General features: G+C 35.3%; 1 protein-coding gene across 1 annotated transcript in view; it reads left to right on the top strand.

Moving 5' to 3' along the window:
• LOC128985046 (la-related protein 7) overlaps nt 1-19,577 on the top strand; it is a 102,696-nt gene that overhangs the window by 41,293 nt on the left and 41,826 nt on the right. Inside the window, exons 3-5 of the mRNA XM_054404422.1 lie at nt 16,020-16,207; nt 17,264-17,428; nt 18,933-19,188. Coding sequence (XP_054260397.1) covers nt 16,020-16,207; nt 17,264-17,428; nt 18,933-19,188 — 609 coding nt within the window. The remainder of the gene's footprint in view (nt 1-16,019; nt 16,208-17,263; nt 17,429-18,932; nt 19,189-19,577) is intronic.

Raw genomic sequence — 19,577 nt, 5'->3', positions numbered from 1 at the left:
TAACTGCCAAAAATATAGTCTTTCTACAAGCTTTGGACGTCGTGAAACAGCGCACTATAGAATTGTAAAAAAGTTACATTTGCGGGAGTGTTGCACGACGTCCAAAGTCGCTGCCAGTTGCACGACGTCCAAGTGCCACGACGTCCAATAAATATTTGACTGTTGCACGACGTCCAATATAGCTCAGTGCTGTTGCACGACGTCCAAGCTCCTTCATGATGACCGGTTACGATGACCGGGTACTTGCCGAATAGTGTTCTCTCGTGTAAAATGCTTATGGAACGTTTATTAGTTATATATACATGGGTATATGTTCTTGTTCAGAAATATATATACTATGAATATTTGAGCCATTAATTGAAACATCATAAAGTAAAAAAAAAAAACATAAAAAGAAAAAATAAACAAGGCAACAGTTGGAAAACTATAAGGTTTACATGGTTTGAAAAATGATGACATTTTGTTAACAACCGATCAACTTCATTATGTTTGGAGTAAGCTTTTAAATACTTATTTTTTCAAGACTAGATGAATGTACATTGATCAACATGATCTTTGAAAACTATTTTTTATACCCTCATTTTAATTTTTACTAGTATAAAGAATACAATGCCTTTTTCGAACTGTTTTTTAGGCTTCAATTAAATGTCTTTATGTCGCAAATATGTTTATTAATAGTATTCACTTAACATTGACTTAATTTCATTTCAATAAATGTTGTGTTTGTGTTTTGCTACACCACTTATTAAATGGCAACCAATGAGAATCTATATAAATAATACCCCCGTCGCAGCAAACCTGACAACTAAGCGAATTTCCATTTGTCTGAATTGATTTTCAATTAAATATATTTAAATAACATTATAGGTCGAGTACCTAGGTTTGCTGCTACAAGGAAACTAATAAAGTGTGTTTTTTAGTAAAATATTAATAGCTTAGTACAAAATAAACAAGTTTGCCAAGTTTGATCAAAATATATCCATAAACAACCAAACTACAACATTTTACAATATTCTCCATAAGAATAACATGGGAATTTTAAATTTACAATTTGTTTAATTTCCTCCGTTACCAGTAACCGTACAAAAATACTTTTATATACTAAATTATTTGTTTTTTTTAAGCTCTTTAAAAAGGTATAAAGAGAAATTGGGAAACTTTGTGTTTTGAGGGTCAAAAGTGAGAAAACCCAATTTTTACCCCATAAAACCCCCCGTAAAGCCCTGTTCCCATGGTCCGATCATGCTGGTTTGCGAACTCATTCAAGTTTATCCTTTACACCTTTAAACCAAATTTCATCAAAATCGGTGAAAAATTACTCAATTTATCGCGTTCAGGGACACACATATATATATATATATATATATATATATATATATATATATATATATATATACATATATGTATATACATATATAAAAAATTTAACGAATGGTGTTTTTGGCCTCTGGGGACATCAAAATGAAAAAATAATCGCTCCCGGGCTTAGGTCTTACCATGCCACCTACGGTAATAGCTACTTCCCTATAGGGAAATTCGCTAAAATTGGAGTTTTGTCTCTACATTGCTCAGAATCATTCATTTGTAGGTCATTTTTACGTTTTATACATTAAAGAAGCCGAAACAAGTCTCATCTAAATTTCTGTCTGTCTGTCTTTCTGTCTTTCTGTAACACTCAAGATGGCATTTTACGCAATCTTCTCCAGGAAAACGAGAGTACCTATCAAGATCCAAGTCATTTTAATGTATTCACTGGATTGGCGAGAGTGTCTTTAGCCATTATAATATGGCCTCACTACTTAGTAAATAATATTACGGACTTTAAAAAATGCAGTTTTGTGCGATTTTTGTCAAGTTTTCGTTCAATTTATCTATGAAATTATGACGAACAGCTGTTCGGATCAAGATTATTTTTTCTCGCTGTCACTGATATGTTTACAAATACCACAACCATTTCCGATCACGTTTTGAAGGCAAGGCCCATTTATCCAAGTGAGATTAAAATCGTTGTCTTACATAACGGATTTAATTAATGTATGTATGTAATTAATGTGTGGAATAATATAGTGTAACCGTAAATGAAATTTAATAACATCATCCAGGTTAGGAACCAGAGATTCTTTGTGTATCTAATTGTTCTTGAGTTTTGATAACCTTGAATCAGTGTTGTATAGGGCTGGGAAACTTGAATTTATTAATGATCATCGCCAATACCTTACTAACTCATTGACGGCGCTTCAATGGTGGTGGTGGTTGTGTAAAGTGTAAAGTAAAAAATCACAACTGCAGTGGGTGATTGTAACAGAGGTTTACGGTTTATGGATGATGCTAAACTCGCTTTTCCAATGTGTCACTTTCTGTTCCTACTCACCGTATGATGCAATCGCTGGACCATACAGCCAATAGGCCCATAGCCCATCTCTTGGGTACTTACGCCTACCCAATTATTCATAACAACCTTTTCGACGACGATCCTTGTTACCGATACTTTTCCCTAGAATACACGGCCTCCCTACTTAAGAAATAAAATTACAAACGTCCAAAAACCCAGCATTGCGTGATTTTTGTCACATTTCATTCTAATGTTAAAAGATATACCAATCATTGTTTAGAGAATAGGCCTGCGTAATCTATTAAATAACAAACAGTTGTTTTTATAAGGTTGTTTTTTTTTCAAACTGAATAAGTTTACATTAAAAGTTGTTTACGAATAAAGCAATTAATAGGAAATAATTTTGATTGCCGATAACGTTTTACGAGAAAATCCAAAACCAAGAAATCAATAACCTTGGAACTTGATTAACGCATTTAATTTGTCGGACGTAATTCTTAACTGTAAACGTTGGTTTTTGGTACTGGTTTTTTTCCTTAGAACCGTTGGTAGCAGCAAGAATCATTTTTACGTACCAACACATCACTGTAATTTACAAATTAGTTATCGTTGGTGTTGCACCTTATTTATACAGTGGTATTACAGCCTTATTCAATTTAATTGATGTCTTAACTGTATAAGTTTTGCTTTTTCTGTCTGGATTCCAAAATGTTAGTTTATGCTAAGAAAATGATAACTCATTTAAGTAAAACATTTGTTTAGCAAACCATCATGAATTGTTTACGATTTACGTTGTTTATGTATCTCAGAGATTATATAACGAACTATTGTTCGTTGCCTATTTTTGTAATTTTTATTATAGGTTAAATTACCATTACCAATCTAAATTGTCTATAGTACTTCATTTTATAAAGTAAGCCGTCATTTCGACAGCATTTCTGGTCATCTTCGGCCCAAGCAAATATAAATTGTTATGATAAAATTTGATGACATTGACAAAGATTTCAAATTCTAATTGTATATGTACTTTGTTATGCTTAAAACGTAGCAAATTCCCTAATTAGGTTCCGTATTTTTGTGTGTATGTCTGTTGGTAACGCATTTGTGTCCTTATTTCTCAGTGTCACGAAAAGGACAAGAGCACCTTGATAATGAAAATGTCAACCCGAATAAAGTGTTAAATGGTAAGGTTGAGGTAGTACTTTAAATGCCTTTAACCATTGTGGGAAGTAACTTTCAACTATAGGCCTTAGGGCTATGCCTCATAGATTTGTTTTGGCTTGAAACTGTCAGATACTGTATTTGCGAAGGTTTATATATATAATAATTTTGCCAGCATATCTGAAAATATGCAAACCAACTGCTTTTCTTAATATAAAGAAGGTTTCAACTGACTACTTAAGATCCCCGTGCGTAGAACGGGCACACAGCTAGTATCATATAAATAAGTTGCACACAGGGTTCTTTTGTTTCCCCAACTCTAAAATACAATGCACATGAATTGAAAATGTTATAGGTTTAATAGTACTGTAGCGAATCGAATATCTATAAAGTTAACGTATAACAATACATTTACATATTCCTAGATTATAATTGAATGTGTTTACGAAGGAACACCACAACCTCAAAATTCAACATTACAGTATATTTACTAAAGATTTATTGTTTTTATATAGCAAAGTTGACGTTGCCAACTATCGTGGGAGCGGAAGTCCTGATAAAGGCTGGTTCTCGGAAAAGTAATAAAATTGTAGTTTGAATGAAACATTTTTTTTATTTTGTACAGGATTCATGGGATCCTCAGCATCAAGTACAAACTGCAAAATGTGTGTCGAAGGTCTGATTAGACCTTCCGAGATTTAGACCTTCAGCAACTGATCCGTTTTTTACCTTCCTTTAATTTATTCTTTTTCATGTCGTGCTTCATGTAACATACATAGACTAGAGGGCCGATCATGCCCTTGACAAATAAATTAAATAAATTAACATTTTCGCACTAATACAAATCAATATCGTCATTAGACAAGAATTAAAACATAAAATTTATAAACAAAACCTACCACGGCATATTCTTGAACAAGTATGCCTACAAACCTACGATAAGCATGTTTGTTATTATTATACTTAACCTACAAATGCTATGACTTAGGGCATACCTGTTTTCCTACATAAAACATGCGAACTAATTGCGAGTGCGACGTGAACTTAGAAAAAGACTAGTAAGAATTTACAACTGTGAATTTCTCAGAATTCATTGACAGTTCAGATGAACCTATGGCCACAGACTACGGAAACCTACAGTATTATTGTCTAAGTATACTGTATTTGTATTATTGTGTTACTAGCAGAGTACCCGTCCTTCGTACGGGGTTGACATATACGTATAAATGCTTATTGCAGTTATGGAAGAGGACACGATAAAAAAAAAAAAAACTGGTCTCTTAATTTATACGGTATCCTATTGTGTAGCACACATCTACCATAGTCCTGATGTTCTTGCACCTAGACCATGGAAAAAGTAAAGTTCTCATTGTGTACCACAACTTTTTTTTGCTAGTTGGTTCAAATTAGCTGTGGTCATTAAAACAACATAATAGTGCTGCACCCTGTTTGGCAAGCCTTATAACTGTTTAATGCTGTTTAATATCATAGAACCAACTTGTACAGTTGAAACGGCTGACAAAATTCTTTAATTTGTTTAAAATATGAATTCTCATAAGGTTAACTAGAGAAAGTCCAGAGCCAGAGAGTCACCGGGGCGGAGACTGAAAGAATTTTTGAGGTAAGAATATGTTAATCGGGGATGTCATCTATCATCATACCAAATTTCAACCTTGTCGGTTTAGTATTTTTTGCGTTTGCTTGTCACAAACATCCATCCATCCATACATCCATGGTTTGCACTGTAAACAAAAAGCTATCACAATAGTTCCATACCGACAAATAGGAAAATATAAATAAATATGGAAAAGGGTAATTTTCTAACATATTTTAGTGGAATTATATAATCAGGCAAATGGAAATTCAGTCTACAGATTTGCTGTGGCAGGGGGATTATATTATGGTTTACACAAAAATAAATCAAAACATAAACCTCATAACACTCAGGAAAAGGGCCTAGGTTGATAGGGCAATGATTATAGAATCTTAAATATTTCCTATATCCATGATTTCTTTTAAAACGAATTATTCCCACTGTTTCACAGGAAACATTTTTAACCATTGTAGTAACATCATTATAGCTTAAAAAGTTGATAGTTTACATAATATTTAGCACATTTGACGGATAAAACTTTTTTGAATTCGTCATATTATAAGTGAATGAAAATTCATATATCTGTGTATCAATATCTACTTATCTCATTTCTGTTCAATGGAAGTTATACAATTTCACTGATACCGGTACTTAAATGGGAAGTCTTACAGCTGTTATAAAACTGTGCATACATTTTATCTTACGAGTAAATTTGCTACCAATTGATATAGTATGACAATTCTATTCTACTGCAGTACTTAGAATTCTACCACTACTCACATTAAACCAACCATATTTACTTTTGGGCTAGTGATTAATTTATTGTATTAATCATACAATATAGTGAATAGTGTAGGTAGTCATTTATTTATTTCGTTTCTATGACATAGCTCTATTTTGTAGAAATCAATTATGCAATCATAACAACAGAAATACTGCATCATTACATTTTACGGTGACATAGTATTTATTTTTCATATACAAAATTTAAGCTAATGCAATAATTAGTTCAATTAGAAACATTGAATATTGAATAATTTAAACATTTATCGAAGACGGGGTTGACAACTTTCAAACAGTTGACTAGGACTAGTTGCCAATTGCAATGCGAACTGTATGCACTGAGGTCGGCAAACAGTGTTCGCAGTGTGCAGGGACTTTGGACGTCGTGGCACTTGGACGTCGTGCAACTGGCAGAGGCTTTGGACGTGGTGCAAATGATACGTCTTTACAATATAGTGCGCTGTTTCACGACGTCCAAGTGCCACGACGTCCAAAGCTTGTAGAAAGACTATATTTTTGGCAGTTACTGTACTTTTGGACGTCGTGGCACTTGGACGTCGTGCAACAACTAAAAAATTATGTTTTGGACGTCGTGGCACTGGAAAAATATTATTGGACGTCGTGGCACTTGGACGTCGTGCAACACTCCCAGGATTATATTATAGTGCATTCAAGAATGATCGATGACGTTTTTTGTGTACAGTTATTTTTCTCTTCACTCCCTTTACGTCTACGTCTCTAGGTTGTCACTTGTAGGGATTTAATAGTTTTCAAGGGATATTTTACTACCCGTTCTAGTGATTTTCCTCTAGACGTTGGTTTGTGGCAACACTACTAAAAAACTGGCAAACAAAACAAAGTACCAACCAACAGAAACAAAACACACTAGCCAACCTTATAATATTTGATAGCCTACTATTACAATTGTATTAGGTTAGTTTTGAAAAGAATAATTGACATACAATGATACACTTTCATTCTCAAAGGTAACATCGTCCGTCAGGCTAAGGCTAGTTTGAAAACAAAAAGTAATATTTTTTATTTGTGGTTTTGTGTACATTGTTTTCCAATTTCGTTTGTTTGTATAGTTCACAAAAAAGAGAAATTCAACAACTCCTGTCTTAGTTTATTGATACCTCTAACCCCATATTTTAGGAGATACAGTATTGCATTTTATTGACTTATAAAACTTTTAACTGCTAGGCTTTAGGTAAAGTTTGCTCAGAACAATAAGTTTAGTATAATTGAATAGGTATGTAATTTTTAAATTTTCGTATTAATGCTAGGCCTATAGCATTATTATTTTTTCACTGAATATTTTTTTGTATCTGTTCAATCAATATTGAAAGCACACATACACGGTAAGTGTAAACAACAACAAATTCAATCAATAAAATAAATTCAAATTCAATCACAATAAATTTATATTTATTGTGTTGGAGTGAAAACATCCTGCAAAATATTTTGAGTGTTACATTTCGTTATAGGTGAAAAAATTAATGGAAAACTTGTTTTCTAGCACTATATTATTAGACTCAGGTTAATTTACAGAGTGCACGGATTGTGCACGTGTTTTTAACGTAATGTGCGCGGATTAGAGAGGAAAAAGCGGGATTTTTATGCTTGTGAGGACGGATTTCTTCCGGAGCTGTGTGGCAACACTGATCCTTAGGTCTGAGAAGAAAATGACAGCAAATTAATGGTGCTTTGGAGGGTATTGAAATTTTCTAAAATCCAATGCAAACTGAGATTAATATATTTTAACTTGATCCAGCAGATTGTTGTAAACTAATCAAAAATATTAGTTAATAACTTTTGTTTTGTGAGGAGAGGGTGGTAACCATGTCTAGCACGCATGCACCCCTAATCAGCTTACGCTAATGGGTCTATCCATATCAAGTGATCCAACAGGGGTTGCTTGACCATTTTTAAAATAAATAATATTTTTATCCTAGATACCTTTATCAATTCTGGGTTCAAAAGTGATTTTAAAAATTTTTTCTCTATTTCGTTACTCCTACGGCGGCCATTTTTGTTTTGCGGAACACGCAAATTTTTGCTCATGTAAGGGTTTGCGTTAACTTGCACAACTCGGTAACCATGAACACTAGAGTGATGAAACAAAAAGCATTTTAATCTGGAAGAAACAGCCTAAATATTATGTTCTGTACATATTTATTGAAATCCTATCAAAAACAGTTTTAAACCCATCTCAAAATTTCACAAGAAAACGGAAAAATTTCAACTTTTGAAGGCGCATTACCATTGGAACGAATAAAATTTCAGACTTGATTTTTTTTGTGTGTGTAGCAACTCAGTAGAACTGTTTGTATTTCAAATATCAACCATGAGACTTAATTCCTTTAAAAGTTATCATTTTTCAAAAACTGAAATTTTTTTAAAAATTCAAATTTTGAGTCTCAATAGTTTTGTTGGGACAAAGTTTAAAAATCTGAAATTTTTACCAAAAACCCCTCTTATGGTTGTTATACTGCTGTATGAATTTCATCTTTGAGATTTACATTTAAGCTAAGTTACAGTATCATGAAAATCGCAAAAACCCCATAAGCTTGGCCAACGCGGCTAGTACTGTAGGTAGCTTAAAAATTAATTTATAGGTGTAGGTAATTATTTTATTTAATGTAAACTTACCTAACTTACTTTAAAGTAATGTATAGCCTTTTCTTGCAAATTTCTTGTCTTATGTGAAATTAAAAAAAACTTTTTATCAGATTATTTTCATTCAGGTTTACACCTTTTTTTCAATAGGCCTAAATATTTTGAACTCATTTATTAATTTATTGAACCACTTTCATTTTAATAAAGAATATTAGAAATTTCACATACAAAAGCTATTTGAAAGACAAGTTCTTCCTATACAACTTTTTTTACTTGTTAGTGTTTTTTGTTCTACTTTGATCATGCTAATTAGGAAGTTTGGATGTTTCTTCATTCAGTTTGGGTTTGTCCTTCCAGTGGTTTTTGTCAGTTAAAAGAGATTTAATTTTCTCAAAACTTTGTTTATAGGCACCCAAGTTTGGTCTTTCTAATTTGTTTTAAAGGCGGTTGGTTGTTGGTCCTGCTGGATCTTTATTTTGATAACTGATTTCAATCACCTCTGCCACCCACCACTGTCATACACAAATGCAATAGAGTCTTTGGTATGAAGTGTAATTTTTACAGCTTTCAGTTGCTAGCAGGCCCACTTTTATAAATGGGCAGACTGGGCATATGCCCAGGGGCGCCGGAGGTTTGGGGGCGCCCACCGGGTGCCTCCCAACCACCGCCCACCCGCACTAGGAAAAAAGGGGGCGCTGCTTTTAGGTTTGCCCAGGGCTCCACTGACCCTTAACGCGGCCCCTGGTTGCTAGTGAGGTTACGAAGCACCTAACATTACTACTGTCCGGTACAGGAATAAAACAATGGAAGCTTCTTGTTCCAGTAATCTTTAAACAGTTCTCAAATCGGTCCAGAAGTTTGTGTTGTTGTGGTGTTGAGTGATTTCTTCATCTGTTATAAAAATGAATTATTTTGTTAAGAAAACCTGTGTTTTGTGACTCGTTTACGACTTCCTGTAGGTACTGGAGACTTTATCAGTTCCCACAGAATATGAGTTATTTTTTTTTCAAAATACCACAATAATAAACACTTTATTGATTTGTGTTATACAGGTTACGGTAGGCCTACATTAAATCTAAATGGAAAATAAATTTTAAGACCTCAATATAAATAGAATTAACTAAGTTTTATTTAAGTTAAATGATGAATAAAACTTAAAATTTAGCAGGATTTTATTTATTTTTAGTACCGTAGCGGTACATAGGCCTATAGGCCTAATTTGTACTTTAGGTACAAAGTTTAAGTTAAAAATCTGTTTTGGATTTTTGAAATGTACATTAAGATAAGTTTACATTAAATAAAATAATTACCTACACCTATAAATTAATTTTTAAGCTACCTACAGTACTAGCCACGTAGGCCGAGCTTATGGGTTTTTTGTGATTTTCATGATACTGTAACTTAGCTTAAAAGTAAATCTCAAAGATGAAATTCATACAGCAGTATAACAACCATAAGAGGGGTTTTTGGTAAAAATTTCAGATTTTTAAACTTTGTCCCAACAAAGATATTGAGACTCAAAATTTGAATTTTTCAAAAAATTTCAGTTTTTGAAAAATGATAACTTTTAAAAGAATTAAGTCTCATGGTTGATATTTGAAATACAAACAGTTCTACTGAGTTGCTACACACACAAAAAAAATCAAGTCTAAGATTTTATTCGTTCCAATGGTAATACGCCTTCAAAAGTTGAAATTTTTCCGTTTTCTTATGAAATGTTGAGATGGGTTTAAAACTGTTTTTGATAGGATTTCAATAAATATGTACAGAACATAATATTTAGGCTGTTTCTTCCAGATTAAAATGCTTTTTGTTTCATCACTCTAGTGTTCATGGTTACCGAGCTGTGCAAGTTAACGCAAACCCTTACATGAGCAAAAATTTGCTTGTTCCGCAAAACAAAAATGGCCGCCGTAGAAGTAACAAAAGAGATAAAAAAAAATTAAAATCACTTTTGAACCCATAATTGATAGAGGTATCTAGGATAAAATTATTATTTATTTTAAAAATGGTCAAGCAACCAACTATTTTATTTCTGGATCACTTGATATGGATTGACCCTAATAGCTAATAGCTAACGCGGCCCAACCGCAGAGAGCAACGCATAGCTATCGCTGAAATGCGAAACCAAGATGCCAGCAAGCTGCTTAATCTCACACACCTGAGAATTTATATGGGTCAATTGCAAGCTCAGACGGAGGGTGGTTGTACCGCGATGCTTTCGCTGCCTCGGGTTTGGTCACTCTTCCCGAAACTGTAAGGGACCCGACCGATCCAAGAATTGTTTCAGGTGTGGCGGCTCGGGCCACAACAGGAAGAACTGTACCGCAGCAGAGCGTTGTTTTCTCTGCGCAGAGAAAGGCCAAAAGGACGCCTCATTAGGTCACATCCCAGGGGCTGGGCGATGCAGTGTTTTCAAGGCTGCACTCGACCTTGAGAAGGCTAGGGCTAGGAAGTGAGGATTCTCCAGGGTAACCTTGAGAGGTCCAGAACGGCTGACTCCCTCTTAGATCAGCTGGCCCAAGAGATCGGTGCGGACACCCTTCTGATCAGCGAGCAGTACCGTGACAGGGACCCACACTTCTGGTTCCCAGATTCTCTCGGTACTGCCGCTTGCTGGGTTCAAAACAGCACGGAAGCACCAGTGCGAGATCACGGACGCGGCCGAGGCTTCGTTTGGGTCAGGTGTAGGGACGTCACGTTTTTTAGTGTCTACCTTACCCCCCAACGAGCCAATTCGGGAATTCCGTCTGAAGATTGACCGCTTAGAAGACAGTGTACGGGGTACCGTTGGGCATGTCGTTGTTGCTGGTGATTTTAATGCTAGGGCTGTGGAGTGGGGTATGACCTCTACAAACTCCCGGGGGAAATACATCCTGGACTTTGCCGCCAGGGCCGGACTTGTCGTCTTAAACGAGGGCGACACGCCTACTTTCCGGCGCCCTGGCATGAGAGGTACGATCCCCGATATCTCCTTCTCGTCAGAATCACTACTAGCACGGATCTCCAACTGGAGAGTCATCGAAGATCTCACGGCAAGTGATCATCAGTACACCTACGACAGCCTTCTGAGATCTGAGATGCCAGAGGAGACCGTTTTAGTTGGGTACGCCGATGACGTCGCAGTCCTCATTGCTGCACGCAACGTTGAGCTAGCCCAACTGAAACTGAAGTCATGCGCGTTGTAAACACCTGGATGACTGATCAGCCGTAGAAGACTACTGATGTCTGCAGTCCAGTCCGTGCTTCTCTACGGCTCTGAGGTGTGGGCAGACGCGCTTAACAAGGAGGCGTATAGGTTGAGGCTCGCACGAGTGCAGCGTCAGGCGGCACTCAGGGTCGCTTCCGCGTACCGTACGGTGTCCGAACCGGCCGTTTTGGTGATCGCTGGAGTTATCCCAGTCAAACTCTTGGCAGCGGAGAGGAAGACAATCTACCGGAGACAAGGCTACATCGGAAAGGACGCTGCAAGAACAGAAGAGCGCTCCCGCACTTTTCAGATGTGGCAAGAAAGCTGGGAAAGCGAGACTCGAGGACATGGACTGCCATCATCAGGCAGGTCCAACCGTGGGTGGAACGGCGGCACGGTGAGGTTGACTATTCTTGTCAGGTCACTGCTATTTTCAGTCGTACCTGCACTTGATGGCCAAAACGAATTCACTTGACTGCATTTACTGCCCATGCATTCCCGACGATGCGGAACACACTTTTTTCCGCTGTCCACAATGGGATATGCTCGGTTCTGCATCGCTTGAGGATCCACAATGGTGACACTGCGTGTAGGAAATGTGGGCAATCAGAGGAGACTGCTGATCACCTACTCTACGACTGCACAGCTCTGAATGAGGTAAGGAACAGTACTCTTGGTGCAATGACAAGGGGCAGACACCTTCCTCAGGAGGAGCTCATTGACAGGATGCTTGAGTTCATTAAGCAACTCAGGTTTGACGGACTCTGAAGTACCATGTGGGGAGCGCAAAAAGCCCATCAGTGGCTGACGTGCAACAGGACAAGGTCCGCCCCTACAGAATCAATCAATCAATCAATGGGATATGCTTCGCCAGGAAGCCATTCAACATCTTGAGGTGCTATCGATTGAATCGATCTGTGAGACCTTGCTGAAGGGTGAGGACAACCGGGACTGCTGGTCGCACTTTGTCCGGAATGTCCTTCAAGCTAAAAAGAACGTTCTAGATCGGAACATAGTCTAGATTTGATAAGAAATAAACGGCTAGACACGGCGTAAGCCCCTCGGGCGTAGGCAAACTCGGCCTAGTTCTGATGAAGTGCGACAAGTGTTCCCAGGCTAGTGTCCGAAGAGTAGAGGAGGTTTTTAGTGGGTAGTCTCTGGGCCTTAAGCCCGTTGGAGTCCCACACTACAGGCTAGCCACCTGTGTGCATAAATGCATTTTCCCACCTCTCCCTAAAAAAAAAAAAAATGGTACAAAGGGTGTTAATTTTGACACAGACACAGACATGATTAAATACAAAAATAAATTACAAGTACAAAATGAAATTACAAGTTCTACAAAATATTGAAATTAGGGGATTCATAGCTTTTGATGATTTATAAATATAAATTTTAGTTTTAGAAACTCGTTGCCGCCAGAAAAAATCAAACCGTCATGAATTGTTACATACCAACCTTTAGGGCCTAGTGGTGATATTGGGGGGGTGGAAGTCTAAATTTAGTACATTACAATTACGTCAATGACCTTGAGCTCTGCTAGTAAGATGCTGTGGTATGGTGCGTGTGTCAGGGAGAAGGGTAAAGGGTTTAATTATTGTTCCTGCTTACTCATTCGCTCTTACCCACAAACAAACTTATTTCAAGCCTAAAATGAAGAATGAAGATGTAACTTCTATATTCGTTTGGAAAACAAGAGTCTTAGATGCAAGTCTAGACCGTTTTTCTGCCTGCGCGGTCCATTTCACAAGTTACTGTCTTCACTACTTTTTTAGTAAGCCTATGTGTCGATTATGTATCTTGTGCAATGTAAAATCAAGATGACATTGTTCAAACTAAGATATAAGTTTGGACTTCCTTGTGTGACCAAAATAGTCGCCTACAGATCAACAGAAGAATATCTACCATTTTTTATAAAATTAGTTTTATCGACGTTTGCGGACAGTTTTATATAATTGTTTTTAAGGAAACCCAAAATCTATTGGAAATCGTAAATTAATATGATTTGAATATTTTGCCTCCTACAAATGAAACACCATGCGCATATTGGTCATCTGGTCCTGTTAATACAATTTTTTGAAGGTTTTCTTTTATCATTTGAAACTATACCCTTGCACAAGCATTTTCAAGGGGTCGCTGCAGTTTTGCGTACTCTTGCAACTACTAATTCTAAAATTCAAGAATCAGTTTGGTGACAAATTAAAAATAATTCATTATAAAAATTCAACTGTTAAATATCATAGTTTTTGAGGGTGAGACTGGAAATTTATACTATTTTATAGTTTTGCATTCATAGTAGAACATTATAGACTTTAAGTAAACCAACAGAAAAAAGATTGTTTAGAATTTTCAAGTTCATTTTAGAACAAAATGTTTGCTCCGCCTCCCAGTTAACTGAGAATTTCAAGAAGTAGAAACATATTAAATAAATAATAAATCAAGTAAAATATAACACATTGTGTTTTTAAAAAACATAACACAAACTTCACGCATGCCAATATATTTCCAACCATACTAGGAATTTCCTCAAATTGATATTGTATGTTGAAATAGGTTTATTATTAATAAAGTTGAGAATACCAAAGATTCTACAAAACAAAACATTGAATAGTAAAAATACATTTATATTTAAAGTAACAGATAGATTGACAAAATTGTACAACAGTTGTATAATATGAAACGATATAAAATTATTTACAGTATCACGGTTACAACTTTTAAACTACTCTTGTTATGACTCAAACTTTAAGGCCCTTTCATTTTATGCTTTTGTTAGTGGGGACTGGTTAAAACACCACAGTAGGTTTTGCAAATATGATTGTGAGATGATATATAAGCTGAACTAGTTTACATGTTGATAATAATATGTATTTTAATTTAAGTACTTTTATTGATTCGGTTATATGTTTACCTCAAATAACATTTGAACATGGATTGAAACATTAGATGTCTTTGGAATACTCTGAGAGTGAGAAGCAAAACATAACTTTCAGCAATGATGCATCGAAATCTACCTTTACTGTGTGATTCAGAAATGTAATTGTAAAATATTTTGTCAACATGACTAGACTGTTTATAAAATAGAAGTATCAGCACAAAATAGTTTGTTTGTAAGATAAAAAATTGCACCATAGGGCAATTTATATAGTGTTCTAACCTAAAACATTGTTAGGCCTATTGTTTCAATGTAAAAATGCAATTGATACAAAGTAACTATGTTAACAATTCATGTTTGTAAAAAAAAATATAAATATTAAATGGTGGCATAAAAACAATATTAAATAATTATTATAGTTTTTATTTTACATTGGAAGGAGTTGTAAAGTTAATTTATGTTTCATATATATAACCAGAAGATTTGTTATTTGTTATGATTCAATTTAGAAGGCATAAGCAGATGCTTACCAACAATAGATGATGAACATTATTAGAGTTTGGATTCGAGTGACTTTTAAGATTGTTCCTGTAATTTTACCAGTTAATAAATTATCCATTCTCAAGCGCTACAACTCATTATGTGGCATCCTGTCCACACACTGTTGATGTATACTGAATTGCGGCATGGTGCCACTATTAAAAACTAGAGTGTAGGCTGGCGCGAGAATTGGCAACGCAGCATTAAGGAAGTTGTAGTTTCGGTGGACGACGCGAGGCGCGCTAGCTGCTGGCATGGTTTCGTGTTCCACAATTCGGCGTGTGCCTGCACTACTTAAACACACATGGACGAGATGAAAAATACTCAATTGTGGCATGTGATGTTTAAACGACGTAATAATGCTGGAAAAACCCAAAAATGATCGAATTAGATGTGGCACCCTGAAAAAGGTGCCACAATTTTTCAAGGTGCCACAGTACGGCCATGTGCCTGTGAAGGATGCCACTATTCGGTGAATACAGACACACACACACACACACAGACATCCCTTCGAAAACCATTTTTTTGGGTTCAGGGAGACCCAAAACGGATATATCACCTCAAAACTCAAACTCTAAAATGTTGACGAAAACAATACTTTTCCATATACTAAGTATAGGGGGGAAAGTAAAATACACTTCTTGTAGCAGCAATCCGAGGTACTCGTTAAACAATGCTATTTAAATAGATTTAATTAGGCAAATGTAAATTTGCTCAGTCCGCAGGTTTGCTGCGGTGGGGGTATTTATGTTTCCATGTAGTATTGAATGATATAGGTAATCAGTTTTGTTCCAGGGATTAATTATATACATAACCAATTATGTAGACGTGGTATGTATATCTTTTCACACTTTTGTAGTTAAAAACTTAATTTTTAGGTAACCTATTTGTACTACTTCTTCAATAGTAAACATTATTTTTGTTTCAGTTGTATACATAGATCTCTCAGTTTTCCTTACCTTCAATCGAGTAAAAGCTTTGACTTCTGACATCACAGATCTTGTCAAATCTCTTAAACACTCACAGTTTCTTCAATTGTCAGAAGATGAAACTCAAGTATGTCGTCTAACTCCAATAAAGAAAAAAGAAAATGAGGAGGATTGTACTATTTATGTGGTAGGCATTTTACTATATTGAAACTCAAAATTGTAAGAAAGATCTTGTTTCCCATTAGTACAACTATTCAATTCAATTCAATTCAAATATCTTTATTCATTTTTATGTACATTGTACAATAAATAGTGTCAAAATAATTCAACAGGTTAAAAAAAGCTAAACATAAGGAATGGTTATTAAACAACATATACATATTATAAATCTAGTAAGATAATTTCAACTATCATAGCGACTGAGGGAGGTAGAAAAAACTTCAAAAGAATAAATTGCCAAATTTATTAAAAACTCTTTCAATATTTGTAAAAATTTGTTTGCATTTACTTCTTTCTTAATATTATTTGGAATAAATTTAAAAAATCTATTACCTGCATAAGATGGTTTCTTTTAAAAAAATTTAGTCCTGTGTGAGGTCATTTGTCCATTTAATTTTCACCAAAGGAGCTGTGATGTTTCCAAAACGATTATGTGGGAGAGGGGGTCATTATATCAAGAGAAAGACGCTGACAATTCGTTAAGCAGAGGCTACGATTGCTATGTAGATATTCTGGCAATAAAAATGTCCTTATATTGAGGTGACTTATAAAAATCTAAATTTATTTATATAGAAAGATAAGTTTCCCAGTCCTGTACAACACTGATTCACGCAGTCTTTTTTCCGGTAATCAAAACTCGAGTACAACTTGATACACACAGAATCTCCGGTTCCCGACCTGGATGATGGCTAGTTATTTAATTTAATTCACAGTTACATATTAGTACCTATGATAAGCCACACAGACACGGTTAATCTTACATGGTTTTGGATTTACTTACTACACATAGCTTAAAAATGCACAAGACGATAGACATGTTTAAAAGATGTCACATTGGTTAGTATAAGATTTGTTTAAATTACACTGTTTTACCGCCTAATCCTGTTTTTTACGTTAAGAAATTATTAAACTTCAAGCATAAAAGATATTACAACCATATAATTAATTGTAGAGTGTGTTGGGTAGCTAAATGTATTGACTTACTGACATTTAGCATTAAATTATCTTATATTTTATGTTACAGGAGCAACTCGGGCCAGATGTGAACCATGACATTTTAACAAAAGTGTTTTCAGAATTTGGTCCTGTTGATTACATTTCCCTGCCACGATATTCCCATAGTGGAAAGTTCAAAGGTTTTGCCTTCATTGAATTTAGAGATCCTGAATGTGCAAAAAAAGCCCTAGAGGTAAGTTCTCATTTCCCCAAAAAGTTGAACACCCAATATCCAATTTCAAGTTAGAACCTTGGGATAGCCAATTTATCAGGATATTAGACATATCATACCGGCTTTATCAAAGTCTCTTACTGAGGCACTTGATTATCGACATTTTGACAATAACAACACGTTTTCAATTTATTTTGCAAGTGTATGGCTGTCAATACTTAAATTGGTTTTGACAGTTTCCTTTATTTGTAATTTTGTTGCATATTTCGTCATTCGTTCGCAAATTTTGTTATTTTTTCATCATTGTAAATTTACTGCAAATATGACCTTTTTTGAAATAGGTATCCATTTTACTTCCTCCCCCTATACATACACCTAGTCCGTGGAGAAAATATTGTTTTCCTACAGTCACCTGACAAAGTGGCACTGATTATGGCACAGAAAGTTGCTAATTGCTGCATCGACTTACTTTTGCCGCACAATTTTTATTTTTGCCTCACAGTTTTTTTTTCCGCACACCAGTATTCCAACCATACAACACAAAACAGCGTGCTTTTACTAGGCATGTAATACATGTACGCTTGAAAATAAGTTGGCAACACTTACGATTTACGATCAGCTGGTGCAGCGTTTCCCATTTTGTTCAATGTTTGGATTTAACCTAACAAAAAAACGTGTTTTACAGTGTTTGAAAGACTAATTATTTATATGCTTTATATAAACTGTAGGAAAAATATAATGTGTAACTGCAAACTGCCTTTGCTGCACTCAAGAAACTTTTCCACCCTCGCCCACGGCTCGTGCATAAACATTTTTCTCAAGTGCAGCAAAGTGCCACTTCCCCCACTAGTTACACAAATAACTATTTCGTCTAAATTTTTGAGTTTGAGTTTTGAGGTCCCCTGAACCCAAGTGTTTTCTGTCTGTATGTGTGGATGTATACAAAGATTTTGATTTAAATTAAGTATGTAACAGTCCTTATAATCCTAAACAAAACCATACAACCCTCACTGCTGATAAGATTTATTTGTTGTTCTGAATATTGAACCTTTTACAGTCTTGCATATGACAGATAAAAAAATTGTACTTTACATCTATCTCTTATCACATGACCAGGACTAACTTGAAGGAACTTTTTCAAAAAAGGGTTCCACCAATTTCTTTATATATAAGGAAATTGGTATATACAGTATTTGAAAGAATGTTTTATGTGTAGAAAAAAGTTTTCCATGAATTAAATAAATAATTAATTTAATTTGGAGATGAGCTTAGCTATTATGCTATCTGCTTGTCTACTGTCCAAACTGAATTTTAAGTTCAAACTTTTGGAAAAATTTAATTTGTATTTAACTTAAGGTACTGGCATAGTTTTGACCAATAGACCAATTTATAAATCTTTGCTATAAAACACCATATAACGTTGTTGCATGGATTTTGGTTATTTTGATTAACATGGTCTGGTTTGTTGTGAGATTAACTTATTGGAATATTCTGTTGAAAAACTGAGGTGAATTTATGTTTCTAGGCTTTGACTGCCAAAGGTTGTTGCTTATCACCACATATGGCCCCTGAAGAACTGCTAAGTGTGAAATCATTTGATGCCAATGATAGATTTCAGCCAAATAAGAAGATAAGTGATGTTAAAGAACCACCTGCTAAAAAGGAAAATAAAAGAAAACATGACAGTGACGAAACAGCAAAGAAACCAAGCAATGAAGATGAAACAAAGGAACCAGATGACAAAGAACCTTTAGAAAAAAAGCAGAAACTGGATGATGAAGGTAATGAATAGTGATGGGTCGATTCCAGAAATTTTCAATTTCGATTCCCATTTTAGTTTGTTGCAGTGGCAGGGCGTAACTCAGAGGTAGAGTACTCGCCTCTCATGAGGAGGATCCCTGGTTCCAATCCGCTCCACTCAGTATTCTTTTTATTCCATTATAGTCCAGGAATTTAGGGATAAAACTGCCATTCGACCTAACACATTCGGACTAAGTGGAAACTTTGCACAGTTGTTTAGTAAGTCTAAATAAATAAAATATCAAAAGTCCCCATAAACCCGGCTGTGCTTCAGCCGCCATCTTGGAAAATGGCGGCCAATTTTCACTTTTTTGACAATATTTCACAAACTATTGGTATTAGAGAATTTTTGTAAATACAAAAGATAAAG

The sequence above is a fragment of the Macrosteles quadrilineatus genome, unplaced genomic scaffold (genome assembly GCF_028750875.1).
Source record: "Macrosteles quadrilineatus isolate MER2022 unplaced genomic scaffold, UCM_ALF_1.0 Scaffold_1__1_contigs__length_201487025, whole genome shotgun sequence".
NCBI lineage: Eukaryota > Metazoa > Arthropoda > Insecta > Hemiptera > Cicadellidae > Macrosteles > Macrosteles quadrilineatus.
Note: the sequence above shows the minus strand (reverse complement) of the source record. Positions and strands in the feature narration are given on the sequence as shown.